Source organism: Vulpes vulpes, chromosome 14, assembly GCF_048418805.1.
Source record: "Vulpes vulpes isolate BD-2025 chromosome 14, VulVul3, whole genome shotgun sequence".
In the NCBI taxonomy this organism is placed as follows: Eukaryota; Metazoa; Chordata; class Mammalia; order Carnivora; family Canidae; genus Vulpes; species Vulpes vulpes.
In genome coordinates, this window is record NC_132793.1 from 101966708 (window position 1) to 101980932 (window position 14225).

The following is a 14225-nucleotide window of genomic DNA, read 5'->3' on the forward strand; positions in this document are numbered from 1 at the left end:
CTTGCTGAATGAGTAACTGAACAGGAGTCCTGGGTAGGCTGGTGTCATGAAGTTGTCTTGGCTTTCTGGAGCCAGCCCCATCTCACTGGACATCCTGTCCTTCAGTGCCCCTCCCCTCCCATGCCCTCAAACGTGGCAGGAAGGAGAGAACCAGACATTCTACATAAGAGCAAGGGTTTTATTCACAACTTCAACAGGGAAGCAAGAAATTGTCTGCATCGACAATATTCCTGGCGACACAACCGAAATCAGAGTAACATAGTAACAGACATTTGAGCTCAGGTTTTACTTCCAGATGGGGCCACCGCCAGAGTCCCATTCAGCACCTTCCCTGGATGGGCACAGTCTAAGTCACGTGGGCATCTCTTCCTCATTACCAGCCTCCCTTCTGCAGCATTTGCACCAGCAGCCTCCTGTCCTGAAGGGGAACAGATGGAAGAATTGACCTGGGCAGAGGTGGCAAATGATAGGGGTGTCCCGTTGTTCCTGAATGCTAGGCATCCACGGAGGTAGGCAGGAGCAGGCTCTTAGCTTAGGCAGGCTACCCCAGCACTTTTCTCTCTGAAGAAGAGCCTGGGAAGGGTCAGGGCACCGATTTTCTCAGACTGACAGCCCCAACTTCAGAGTGGTCATGACAGTCAAGGAAATCGTGGAAGTAAAGTCCACATATGTGCCTGGATCTAGTCCAGTGTCAGCGTTTTCACTCCTTCACCCCCAGCTTTGCCCCAGATCTCACTTGTGAAGCCCCACCCCCCAGGGCTAGGTATGTACTGCTTCCTCTGAGGTTTGCTAGTTGGTCCGCATGACCAACAGCTCCAGGGTAACACCACCTCTCAGCTAGCCAAAGCTCCTGGTCCCTATATCTGAGGTCCCCAGGTGCTGGTGGTTTTGTGCACAGGGAGGGCCCGGGAGGTTGACTGGGGCTGGCGTTGGACCGTCTCTAGGAAATGCCCCTCCCTTCTTTGAAAATACATGCACTATATGCTGGGCACAGTGGGGGATATGAGGGTGAGTCTGTGACAGGTGCTCCCAGGGAGCTCCCAGACTGGCAACAGCTCCTATTTACTAAGTGGTTTCTACGTGCCAGGCATCATGCTGAAGACATGACACAAATGGTCTCATTTAATACAAGATGGGTGGGATCCCTGGGTGGCGCAGTAGTTTGGCGCTTGCCTTTGGCCCAGGGCGCGATCCTGGAGACCCGGGATCGAGTCCCACATCGGGCTCCCGGTGCATGGAGCCTGCTTCTCCCTCTGCCTATGTCTCTGCCTCTCTCTCTCTCTCTCTGTGACTATCATAAATAAATAAAAATTAAAAAAAAATAATACAAGATGGGTGCTATCATCCCCATTTTATACATGAGGAAGATAGGCCTTTAAAGTCGCACAACTACTAAACAGCTAGGTTATGAGCCTAGCATGCTGTCACCAGAACCCACATTCTACCACACTACCCTGCCTTCTGGGCACAGTAACAAAGTACGAGGGAAGGTGGTGTGGGATGGGGACAGCATCAGGAGCAGGGAATGGAGGAACTGCCCTTCCACCAGGCTAGACACTAAAGCTGGCTTAGCTCTAGCTTTCAGGTCTTGAATGTCATAGGTCAGTGGTTTCAACCAGGGGTAATTTGGGCTCCCTCCCCTTCCCTCTCACGAGAAGAGCTCTGGCGAAGTCTGGAGGCCTTTTTTTTGGTGTTGTTTTGGGTTTTTTTGTGATTGTCACAAATGGGGTGGTGGTGGGGAGGATGCTCTAGTGGGTAGAGACAAGGGATAACACTATACCTCCAGGTCACCTGGGTGGCTCAGTGGTTCGGTGTCTATCTTTGGCTCAGGGCATGATCCTGGGGTCCAGGGATAGAGTCCTGCATCAGGCTTCCCGCAAGGAGCCTGCTTCTCCCTCTGCCTGTGTCTCTGCCTCTCTCTGTCTCTCTTTCATGAATAAAGTCTTTAAAAATAAAAAATAAAACTTCCACCAATGCACAGGGCAGCCCCCACAAGAAAGAAGTCTCCAGCCCTGAATGTCAAGAGTCCTGAGGTTGAGAAACCCTGCAGTGAGGGTCACTGAGGCAGATGAGTGACTGAGAAGAGTGCTGGTCAAGGTGAACAAGGTCTGACTCTGTCTCCGATGCTGACTCTTCTCCTTTCTGGGCCTCAGGATCCCAGCTGTAGCCACAAGTACAAACAAGGTACAGCAAAGGTGGAAGCTGGGGTGGGGCAAGTCGGGGAGGGTGTGGAGAAGGTCCTGTTGCAAGAGGCTGGCTAATTAATCCTAGGCTGTGACTTTAGACTGGGGTCTGGGTGAGGGGGAACTTCCTCCCTACTTCTTGCTCTGTGAGATTTGCTGGGAAGGTCAGCTTCTTTTCTTTGAAGTCTTTTCCCTTTGACTCTGGATCACACAGAGAGCCTGGAATCCCTGGCTTTCTGAGGCCCATCACACCCTGGGGGACTGTCACACGCTATGCCCAATGCTGGAACCAGGAGCAGCCCTGGCTGGGCCTCTCCTGAGTCTGAGGTCGGAGCTTGGCTCACCTGGGGCTGAGGTGCTGGCCGGCTGAGGCTCATGCCCAGAACTTTCTTTAGATGGAGGATCCTGGGCAGATCATGACTCAGCTGCAGTCTCTGGTCCCTCAGGGAGACGTGGGAAGCTGTCCCCAAGAGGAATGGGCTGGGGGTTTCCAGACTCTTCTTGCCCATGAAGTGACCTAGAAAGGTGGTGCCAACGCACAAGGAAGTTGGGGAGCAAGGATTCTATCCCAGTGGGAAAGTTCCCCACCTCTCCCAACTTTCAGTTCTCATGCTGGGAAGATCCCCGATCAATTTTCCTCCTCCTCCTCAAGGAGACACAAACACCCCTGGGTGGTGGCAAAGCCTGTACCGCCGCTTCTCCTGAACAGGAAGAGATGATGGAGAGGATGGTACAGCTGGAAGGAGGTTAGATGGCAAAGGGCCAGTGGGAAGCTCTGCCAGTTGTGCTGCCTGCTTACAAGAGGGACAAGGCAAGGGCAAGGAGGAAAGTGGAGAGTGAAGAATTGTCTGGAAGGCGAGGTGCAAAGAGAAGACACACCAGAGGTTGGAAGACTCAGTAGACTTGCCTAAGGCAAAGGGCACTGGCTGGCAGGCAGATCTAGGATCCAGACCCAGCTCTGCTTTAACTGGCTGAGTGATGTGTCTGGGTGTCAAGTTTTCCATCTATTAGACAAGTTCCAGGGTCCTCACCAGCGCAGACACGAGTGTCCGCGGCCGAGAAACGGCATGAGAAAGAAAATGGGATCAGAGCAGGGTGAGGGGCGCTTGCCCGGGTCCCGAAGACTTACCGGTGGCCCAGAGGTTGCCCCGCGGGTGCACTCGGATCTTGATGGCCCGGCTGCGATGCTCTGGGGGACCCCAGCTGAGCGGCGCGGCCCCGGCAGCCGCGGCGAGCAGAGCGAAGAGCAGCAGCCCGCTGAGCAGCCGAGCGCCCCCCGCCCGCAGGGTCATGGCTGCAGCCCCGCCGCTCCTCCGCCCCTGTGCACTTCGCAGCCGAAGCCGCGGCGCCCTCCTTTCCTCCTTTTAAACCCGCGCCCCGGGGGTGGGGCGGAGCCTGTCCGGAGGAGCCCGCCCCCGGCGCTCGCAGCAGCCCCAGCCCTGCCCCTACAACGCCCCGCCCCGCAGGACCCCCCGCGCCGCGCGCTTGCGCTCTCGCGCCCGCCTTGGCACTACTTCCACTACTGGGCGTTGGCGCCCACGCCCACTACCCTCGGGCGGAGGACCCTGACCCCGGGCAAAGCCCGTTCCCTCGGTGGCCGCCTCGCTGCTCCCACTGGCTTCCAGCCCGCGAGTGGTTACTTCGCTTTGGAACCTCTATAAGAGTAGGGGTGAGGACCCTCGCGCTACAGTGCCCCGCAAAGTGCCAAGCACCAGGAGAGCCATAAAAATGCCTGCCAGCCCCTCCCTCTTAGGGAATGTGACCCATGTTCACTCTGCTCTCTGCCCTCTCACCGCCAGCACTCCCCAGGTGGTGTAGAAACCACAGCAGGTGCTCCAGCTGACAGTGCAGAATGATGGATGGTGAGATAGTGAGTACCCCCAACCCCAGGAATGAACGCTGTATACCACTTGGGCAGGAGGCAGCTTTCTGGGGACCAGACCAGGAGTTCATATGCGAATTGTGCGATTCCCCTGAACCTCAGCTTCAACTGTAAAATAGTAATAACTGTTACCCTATTTGTAATAATTTTACATTTAGCACAATTATTTTGTGGCAGGAAGGAGCAGTCCTATAGGACTGCCCTCTCACACCCAGCATTCTCCTCCTCCCAAGTCCAGACTTGTTTTGGAAAGAACTATTGGGTCACTGCCATCACATAATGAGTAAAACGCTGTGCTCCAGAATAATACATTTATTTTTGCCTAAATGTTTTGCTTAAATGTTCACTAAACACCAACCTTCAGGAGCACCATGGTAGGCACAGGAGAGGAAACAAGATAATTCAAGGGAGTTTACCATCTCGCTGGGGAAACAGTGCCAAAGGAATGAATGATGAAGGAGTGGGGTGCAGACCAACCCTGGGATTCTGGGCTCTTCCCTGAAACACTGCATGGTGTAGCTGTGACTGAACCTACTTCCCAGTCTGGCTCACTAATGGTACTTGGTATTATTACCCTTTCATGTATCTAGCTCAGCAAGGCCTGCTAACTCTGAGGATCACCACTCTAAAAGGGAAAGTGAATTAGGAGAGGCTGGTTATCATGTTGAGTTCCTAGGAGCATGACACATAGGAGAGGGACACTCCATTTCTGGCCCTGGCTTTTCCCCCAGTCTCCTAGCTTCTCATCCCCCACCCTGGCATTTACACCTCTGCATTCTCACTGCTCAGCCATGGTGTACAAATATAGCTCTTATCACCTTCCCATAATAATCGTTCCCTTTGTGACCCCCTCCCTGTCTCCCTGTCTTCTGGCTCACAGATGTAGAAATTAATGGCAACACACAGGAGCTGGTATTGAGTGTTGCTTCACTTAAATGCTTGAAGAAACCTTATTTGGTAGGTTTAACCCTCATTTTATAACCGGGAACAGGCTCAGAGGTCGAGCCGCTTGCTCAGACTGACACTAGAATCAGACTTCGGGTCTGTTTGTACTACTCTGTCAGGCCCCCAAAATCATGCAGGGCAGATGCTATTTCCCTAAAACATACCCACTCCCAATTTACCAACCATCTCAAGAGTTAACATCAAGTTGGTTTAGATTTCTCAGGGGAGAAAGGGAGAAGGCAGTGAATTTAGAGTTTGTCCTCACTTCTGCAGAGTACCCTGGGTCTCTGGGTTCTGCTCTGACCAGTTCATTTATACTCCAGCCAAGTCTCCTCTGTTACAGGCTGGATTCACAGCTCCAACCACAGTTCTAGAACTGACCTCAGGAGCCCCCAGTGGGATCATTTTATCTGTTAGGCTAGCACAACAAGTGAGGGGCCTCTGAAGACCTTGAAGAAGCAGGGTAGCAGCTAGATGTCCAAGCTGGACGTCCCAGGGAGTGTGCCAGGCTCTGAGTTTAGAGTGAGGAGCTCAGCTGCCCACTGCCTGTTTCCCAAGTGTACTGTGATGGCAAGGGAATTCTAAGGGCCTCCATCCCACTGGGAAGACTGGCAGTGAATCATGTGGAGGCCCCCGGGGAAGTTCTCCAGTGCTTACACTGGGCCCTTCTCAGGTGTCTCAAGGATATCCACAGGAAATCTACATAAGATTCACAAGTCAATCCTAAAGATGATTAAGAGGTGAAAGATACATGCCCCCCCCCAAGATACATGGCAAATCCTGTTATAACCAACAGCAACAAAACATTTAAGCTGCACCATGGTTTTTAATGACAGATTGCTTGAAATAAAGGACACATGTTACTGTTCGCTCTATTTTCATTAAATTGAAATCAATTATAAGTAACATCTTTTCACAACTGAATCTTTGTTGTTTTTTCCAAAAGTACTTAGGGCATGCTCCTTTGATCGTCAACACTATTTTGATGTAGTAAAGACTAGTAGTATGCCCATTTTATAGGTGAGTTAACTCAAGTACAAAGCAAGTTAGTTGCAGAGAAACCACACAAATGGAGAAAACCAGAGTGGACTTCACACACATGAAAAGTGCAGAGGACAACAGAGGAATTCAAAAGCAGAAATTTAAATTAGACATACGTCTGGTGAAAAGGAATAACAAATGCAGAGCTGCTCAAAAAAGAATGGTGTAAAATTACTCTCCCGGCAAACCTTTGAGCCCAGATCTCCATCTGTGTGGCCTGGGAGAATGAGATGAAGAGAAACATCCTGAGATATCTCAGTCCTGCTCTTTAGTTTGGGAAAGGACTGGACAATCAGAGAAATAGCTCAATCTTCAAGAGGAGAGTTGGGGATATAGGATGCAATTTCCCAAAGTCAGAGGGAACACATAAGAGTTAGCTAGAAAACCAGAACATTCACCATTAATAAAGAAATGTACCAGAAACTGAAATTGCCAAAACACAAAATATTTTTTAAGGCAATATTTGAAAAAAAAAAAAAAAGAGAGAGAGAAAATCCCTACATCTATCAAGAAAGTGATGACAATCCCACTAGTGGGTAAGGGAGCTAAGCAGCTGCTCCTCAGCTAAATGGCACAGATGCTCAGGGAACTTATAAAAACCTTAGAGAGTGATGAGCCCCGGACCCAGCATTCATAATTATTTGGGTGGGAAAGTCATGTATTTCAAGGGACATTCAGTAACTGAAATTAATACTCTTTAAACTCTAAAGAGGTTTAAATGCTTGGAAATCTGCCTGAGAATTTCACTATTTCTAACAGATTTGCTAATCTGAGCAAGTCCACAGAAAAATTTCTAGAGTCTCTAAAAAATTCCCAAGGACCCTGCAGTTGTGGGATTTATGTCTAATGAAAGAGTCTCATTAGATATCATAATGATACAAGGACTGGGTTTTGACACCCAACATTGTGACATGAGAAGAGCAACAGACTTCGAGGTGTGGTTGTGCCATCCATTCACGGGCCAGGAGACCCTGGACAAATTTCTTAACTTCTGGTTTCTCTTTTGAAAATAGAGATTATTTTATTTTTTAAAAAATATTTTTAATTTTTTTTCAACTTATTTATTTATGATAGTCAGAGAGAGAGAGAGAGAGAGAGAGGCAGAGACACAGGCAGAGGGAGAAGCAGGCTCCATGCACCGGGAGCCCAACGTGGGATTCGATCCCAGGTCTCCAGGATCGCGCCCTGGGCCAAAGGTAGGCGCCAAACTGCTGCGCCACCCAGGGATCCCGAAAATAGAGTTTATTTTGAAGACTAAAGAGAAAATAAAAATATGTCATAATTTCAAAAGCAATTAGCAGAGCACATGACAAATTCTAAGTACTCAAAATTATTACCTGGGTCCTGGGAAAAGCAGAAGCCTGCTTTAAATCTGAAGCCCACTACAGGGGAAAGAAAAAGATTCCCTGGACAGTCACTAAAGCTGGGGTGTTGACACAACAGTCAACAAAATGCCTATTACACTGTGAGTTGTTTGATAAACTAAAAGGCCACCATATCTACCTCAACTTTTGACCAATTCCCAGAAACAAGTTCTATAGCAGTCTTTTTCCACTTAAGTTGTCAGGCTGACCCCTTTGATCAAGCCTCATGCTAGTGATTTTCTTAGTTGCCTGACATAAATCCTGAGTACAAATTCTATTAACTAGACTCCTTAATGTAGAGCTGGAATACATCTTACCAATCTAAATAAATTGGCCAATTAAAGTAAGGGTTCCAGAGAAATGATTCTTAACCAAGAGTGGGTACCAGTCCAGAAACTCCCAAGATTGGTAGAATAGGGATTTATAGTTTGAAAGTCACATTCAATATAATAACATCATTGCTTATGAGAAAGAAATAACTTGTTTTTATAGTACAAACTTGAGAAACAGCAAGATAAAACATTCTTAGCTGGTGAAGATGGAGGTTGGATAAAATAGACCTGAGAGAGAGTTTGTGAGAATGGAGAAAAGGTATGAGATTAGGTTTCTTAAAAAGAAGTAATGAATTTTGAAAGATCAAGGAAACTGTTCTACATGAAAGGTGCTTGGAGGTTCTTATTAGATGGGTAGCTGGTGTTTTGTGAGGTAGCTCTCTGCAGAAGCTGATGAACCATACTTACACTAAAGGAACATTCTCTGAAACAGTTCTATGAAGACCATTAGGCTACTTAATATAGAGATTATTGCATGACATCATACAGTGCCCTTGCAGTGAGGTCCCAGGAGAGAAATTCTTGGTCCTTGGGTATCATTTTAAGGTTTTTTGTTGTTAATTCCATTTTATGCCCATTCCATATGGCACAGAAATCACTGTTTCCCTCTTTACATTAGCGCCTAAGGAGGTGAGAATTAACACCATGGATCTCCTCCAGCAGACAGCAGAATTGTTTGATGTGTCTTGTGGGCACTAACCTCGTCTCTGACTTCATCCTTTTTTCTTCCCACACTGACTTCAACCTTAGATTCTTCAATTATTTTGTATCTTATCATATAGTACTAGATGTATCTTTGTGAGCTGCTCCAAATCCTTTTGGAACAATTTATTAATAAATAAATCTAAAATGGGCAAAGCCCTGTAAAAGGACTAGAAGATACACAAGGATGAACCAGAGGTTGGCTTTGTCTTACCACCTTCAAGGAGCTGGTCAGGGTATGGGACACACATAAGATCACTCTGATCACTCTGAGGGCACTGTTAAAGAGGACACAAAGTCCAGACAACACTGTGTGGGAAGCCCTATACACTCAAGAGTTTAGCTGAGAATTAAGAAACAGTCCTTTTTCGAGCTCTCTGTGTATCTATCACTCCACTTATGGTTCTATGTGGAAGAAAACCACTTACATGTTGCCCTGGTTAAGGCACTGAGTTCCTAGCAGTTCCTTGTATCTTTGTATCCCCAGGGGCTAGCCCAAAATCTGGCACAGAGTAGATGCTCAGTAAAAGCATCTGCTGAATAAGTTTTCAGCAGATATAGGAGTGAGCGGGCACTCTGGGCAAAGTGACCAGAATAAGTGAAGATTAGGTGTCTGTACAGTGTGACCAATGTCAAGGGTACAAGAATATAGATTCTGCTGAGAGCTGAGGCTGGAAAAAATTCTAAGGACCTAGAATGCCACATGACATCTAGAAGGCATTGCCCTTTTTTTTTTCCCCCTAACTCCTACATATTCTAGTCTTTAATATTTCTTGGTTACACAGAATTCCTTCTACACCCAGGCTCACCAATACTTGTGTGCAAAGGGTCATATTTGTTGTTTATTTCTAAAAGTCTATCTGATATTACTTAGTTCTAGTAAGGGAGAATTGTAACAAAAATATACCTTGCCAGGAAACAATCTGAATGGGCTGTCCCAACTGATGGAGCATCTTAAGGAAGGTAGACAATCTACTGAATCAGCTACAATCAGCTGGATCATTCTAGCTCAATAAAATGATAAATGTTATAAGAAAGGTGTCCTCAGATGCTGAGATAATACCACACATTGTTCTTAGGTACTGTATGGACTTGGTAACACACTAAAGCAAATGACCAAGCAATGCATTTAAGGATCACAGAGCCTTTATTCCTTTTTCTTCTTTTAAAGATTTATTTATGAGAGAGAGAGAGGGAGAGAGAGAGAGAGAGAGAGAGAGAGAGAAAGAATCTCCAGCAGACTCCTTATTGAGTGCAGAGCCCAATGTGGGGCTCTATCTCATGACCCTGAGATCACAACCTGAGCTAAAATCAAGAGTCAGATGCTTACCCAACTGAGCTACCCAGGTACCTTTATTTTAAGCCCAGGTTCTCTGAGAAGCCTGGAGCACTCTAAGAAAAGAGACAAACACCAATACTTTTCCCATTAAGAGAATCCAGGAAAAGTCTGAGGATACACATAAAAAGGCAGAAACAGGTTTTTTAAAAAAAGATTTTATTTATTTGATAGAGTGAGAGAAAACATGAGTGGAGGGAGGGGTAGAGGGAGAGGGAGAAGCAGACTCCTGGTTGAGCAGGGAGCCTGACTCAGGGCTTGATCCCAGGACCCTGAGATCATGACTTGAGTCAAAGGCAGATGCTTAATCAACTGAGCCACCCAGGCACCCCAGAAAACAGGATTAACATAAAAAATTCTAAAAATGGAACATGCTATTAAAATGAAATCACGGGAGAAAAAGTTTTCAGATTCAAATTTGGCAAGACCAAGATAATGTACTTAGTAAATACCAGGAAAGGGCAAATGAGTTTAATGATTCATATGCTCTGCCTCAGAATAACAGCTTAACAATAATTCTACTGAAGTTACTGGGGCGCCTGGGTGGCTCAGTTGGTTAAGTGTCTTGACTTCAGCTCAGGTCATGATCTGAGGGTCCTGGGATTGAGCCCTGTGTTGGGCCACCTGGTCAGTATGGAGTTTGCTTCTCCTTCTCTCTCTGCCCCTCCCCCCAATTCATTCTCCCTCCCTCCCTCCCTCTCTCTCTTTCAAATAAATAAGATCTTTTAAAAAAGAATAATGATACCCTAAGTAACTGCTTCTGGTTCCAAGCATCATCATACAAAACATTTAGTACATGCTGTTAGATGCTACTGGGACAACAGAGTACACTGCCTATAAAACAGGGCCCCTGCCTAGGAGAAGCTTGCCATTTGATGGGGGAAATTGAGGCCATATCCACAAACTTATACAAATAGCATAGGTTCCAAACGCTGAAAGATGGACAGTTACTCTGTGCAAAAAGTGAGACCCAGACAAGTGGGATATAAGTGAAGATACAGCAGTATACCACAGGGTGCTTAATGTTGGTTGAATTCAAAGTCCAAACTTCCCATGTAGGTAATACAAGATGGCCCAAAAGATGCTTCTTAAAGTAAACGGGGTACTACAATTGATTAATGAGTGGAAATGATCTCAGACACAGACTGGCACGCTGCAGGGAAGCTGAGACATAGAAGTACCCAAGCAGAGGGAACCACTGACTGTTTCTGGAGCCAGACAATGACAATGAGATGGAATGACAGGGGTACATGTCGAGTTTGTGACTGACTACATATGGTGGGAATATGAAAGAATCTAGGTGAATACTCCTTCAAAGAAACGGTAAAATCTGGAGGGTTAGTTTGCAGGAATTGCTCTGAGCTTAAATTTTTTTTTTTTTTAATTTATTTATGATAGTCACAGAGAGAGAGAGAGAGAGGCAGAGACACAGGCGGAGGGAGAAGCAGGCTCCATGCACCGGGAGCCTGATGTGGGATTCGATCCCGGGTCTCCAGGATCGCGCCCTGGGCCAAAGGCAGGCGCCAAACCGCTGCGCCACCCAGGGATGCCCTCTGAGCTTAAATTTAAAGAGAGGACAATCAAGTGGAAATGTCCAGAGGGAACAGAGAGACAGGAACTGGGAGTGAGGATGGGCATTTGCCAATAACCTGTAGAGACTTCCTGGTTGGGAGTAATAATGGTGGAGGAGTCACAGCCAAGAGACAATCCCATGATCAAGTTCTTACTTGAAGTTTTATCAATCCTCATACTCTTCGATCCCCAGCACTCACAATGGGCAAGCCATCCCAACTTCCCAGTAGCCCAGCCAAATTTCAAAGAGCTTACAATTAAACACCAAACTGAACATCTCTGGGATGCCTTGCATTCTCTATGAGCTTTTAAAACACATTTACTAAAAAAATTAAATAAATAAAAATAAAATAAAACACATTTACTGGTAAAAAACTGCCCAGCTTTAAGTCTGGTTTTAGCACTAAACCAGACAATAGAAAAACTAACAACATAAAACCTCTCTCCCAAAATAATCTTTATTTGACTAGTAGAATAATTTGAATACTTTTGAATGATTTGATTACTTCTAAAATTTAGCTGTTTCTTCCAACTGAGAGCATCCAGCAAAGGAGAAAAAACAAAACGGGGCGTGAAAATATGCAAATGAGGAAAATACTTAATGGTTTAACTGTGTAAGTATATACAGAGGAGAAATCTGGATGGCTGAGGATACAAGTATAACTCAGGCAAGTGAGGATGACAAAGAAGCCCAGGATCCCAGCCTTGAGCAGCGAAGCACACTACTTCTCCAGAGTAGTCCTAGAAAGGTTGCTACCAAAACAGAGCCAGGACAGTTAGGCCAAGCAGTTAACCCCATCCTCTGCAGGTGATAAGGAGGGAAAACATGGAGAGAGTAGCAATTTTCTGCCATTTTACGAATGGGGGACTGCTTCCATGCTCTCCATGGCTCATGAGGAAACAGAAGTATAATACAAGCCTCCCGGGCAGGTTCAAAGAATCACTTGTTAGCACTGATGTGCCAAGTTTCATACTCAGTTGAGATCATTAAGAGCCCGATCCAAACTTTAAAGGCTAAAACCTAGTTAATGGATTTTGGATGGCACTATTCTCTATAAGGGAGAGCTTCAGAAGATTAACTGTTTTTAGTTATAAATTGTCTCTATTGTTTAATGCTGATTCCATTAGCATTAAAGCATGGATTGATCTCCACCTCAGCTGATCTACCTCAGCTGAATAAATAATAGAAACTGCTCATATAGTCCAACACAGAAAATTTGTTTACTTTCAGATTTCACAATACAAGAAGAGAACAAAAGAATTAAGAATATTCTGTACTTAAAACACACTGGCTTACCCTACACTGGCCATTTTCCTAACTGCCTCAATATGAGAGGAAGAGAGACACAACTGGGCTCTGCATTCACTACTTTAAGCCTTCTTTAAGTCTATATGAGAGAAAAGTGAAGTCAGGCACTTAAGAGAGCCTCAGGCAAATAAGGGTTTTTAAAAAACAAGTAGCACCCTAGCCCTCCAGCACCTTCCTCCTGCTTCCTCCAGATGCTGAAACACACTGCAGTGTAGAAAGGGCTGAGGGTGTCTCAGGTGCAGAAAAGGATGGAGTCTTTATAGCACAGCGAGATTTTCTGAAACTTTCAGCAACACTAACTCGTTTCTACACATCTGAGTCACACCCTAATGAAGAATCAATTTTATGGCTAAGAGATTTCCTATGAATGCCAATGGCTACTTTTGCTCTACAAAAACAAACAAACAAACACCACTTGTTAGCGTTAGGACAACCTTCTTAGCTGAAGGATGGCTCACATTAAAGCCTTTATCTCCCCAAAGGGTGCTAAGAGCCAGCAGAGGAAGGCAAAACTTTCCCGACAAACACAAGTCAGGGATAAGGGGTTCAATATGCAAAGTCTTTTATTTAAAATTTGAAAAGTTAAGACTTCCGACCACCTCAGCATATGCCATTCCCATTTTATAAAGAGGAATGACGGTTTCAAACTCGTGCAGAGCTGCATTTTCATTTACAGAACTCTGTAGGCACTTTAGAAGTGAAGCTTGGCTTCAAAATACAAACACTGGGGGCTTTGGCTCAACCTTTTAATATAAAAAATTCACTGATGTACAAAAATGTGAAAGTGTGACAATGACAACATATGAAATCCTGTGATTGAGAGTCCCCTCGGGTGCGCGCCTTGGTGCACCCGCCCACACAGACCCTGGTGTGGAAACAGAAACTAATGCAAACCATTGCTACCAAGAAGCGCCAACATGTATGTTCTGCACTCCACCAATCATAGACCAATATCTACTCCAAACAGTCAGGAACGAAAAGTACGGCATCTTCCAGGAACGGCAAGGTAGACTTCTTACTCACGATGGACCAGCACGAATAAACCCAGCAAGAAGAGGACGGCATACTAGAAGATAAACACAGAACACAAGTCAGGGAAGCTTTTAGAAGTCTCCACGTCCTCAGAGTTCGGTCATGAGCTGGCCTTTGTGACCATGACAAATCACTAAACCATCCAATTAGTCTATAATCCATTTAATAGCTTCCAGATGTAAGCTGAAGAAGACATGTTTAAGGAAATGTATCGTAGAGGCTCTTACCTTAAATTTCGGATAGTCATTCATGAGGATCGTCACAATTCCAATATAAGGAACAAATCTAAACAAATGAGCAAACAGAAAACTGGTCATCACAGAACTTCCTCGGTAGCCGGTCTCATTTACCGAATGCTCTCAGTATCTTCCACAGAAAAACTCATGTTCAGTTCACAGAGTCCATTTGTACAGACTGTCCCATTGGATCCTTTCAATGAGTCATGTGACAGGGAAGTTAGGAAAAGCACCATTTTACAGATGAGGAAACAGAGGCCTCTGCCTGAGGTGTGTGGCTGCGGTGCAGGA

The 14225-nt window shown here is 45.9% G+C and overlaps 2 protein-coding genes across 5 annotated transcripts in view; both read right to left on the reverse strand.

The window, feature by feature from the left end:
- Positions 1–164: 164 nt before the first annotated feature.
- Positions 165–3589, reverse strand: NMB (neuromedin B). 2 transcript variants are annotated; one of them, XM_026000603.2, is made up of 3 exons: positions 3313–3589; positions 2528–2700; positions 165–413 (listed from the first exon to the last, which is right to left on the reverse strand). In XM_026000603.2, the coding sequence occupies exons 1-3, from the start codon at positions 3473–3475 to the stop codon at positions 279–281; spliced, it is 471 nt and encodes a 156-aa protein (XP_025856388.1). In that variant the 5' UTR covers positions 3476–3589; the 3' UTR covers positions 165–278. The 2 variants fall into 2 exon arrangements, with proteins under 2 accessions (XP_025856388.1, XP_025856397.1); XM_026000612.2 differs by having other exon boundaries at positions 165–418; positions 3313–3582.
- Positions 3590–13204: 9615 nt separating this feature from the next.
- Positions 13205–14225, reverse strand: part of SEC11A (SEC11 homolog A, signal peptidase complex subunit) — a 41140-nt gene continuing 40119 nt past the window's right edge. For all 3 annotated transcript variants that reach the window (XM_026000581.2, XM_026000591.2, XM_072737353.1), the window contains 2 exons: positions 13926–13983; positions 13205–13732 (listed from right to left, as the gene is read on the reverse strand). In XM_026000581.2, coding sequence (XP_025856366.1) covers positions 13682–13732; positions 13926–13983 — 109 coding nt within the window. In that variant the 3' untranslated portion in view covers positions 13205–13681. The remainder of the gene's footprint in view (positions 13733–13925; positions 13984–14225) is intronic.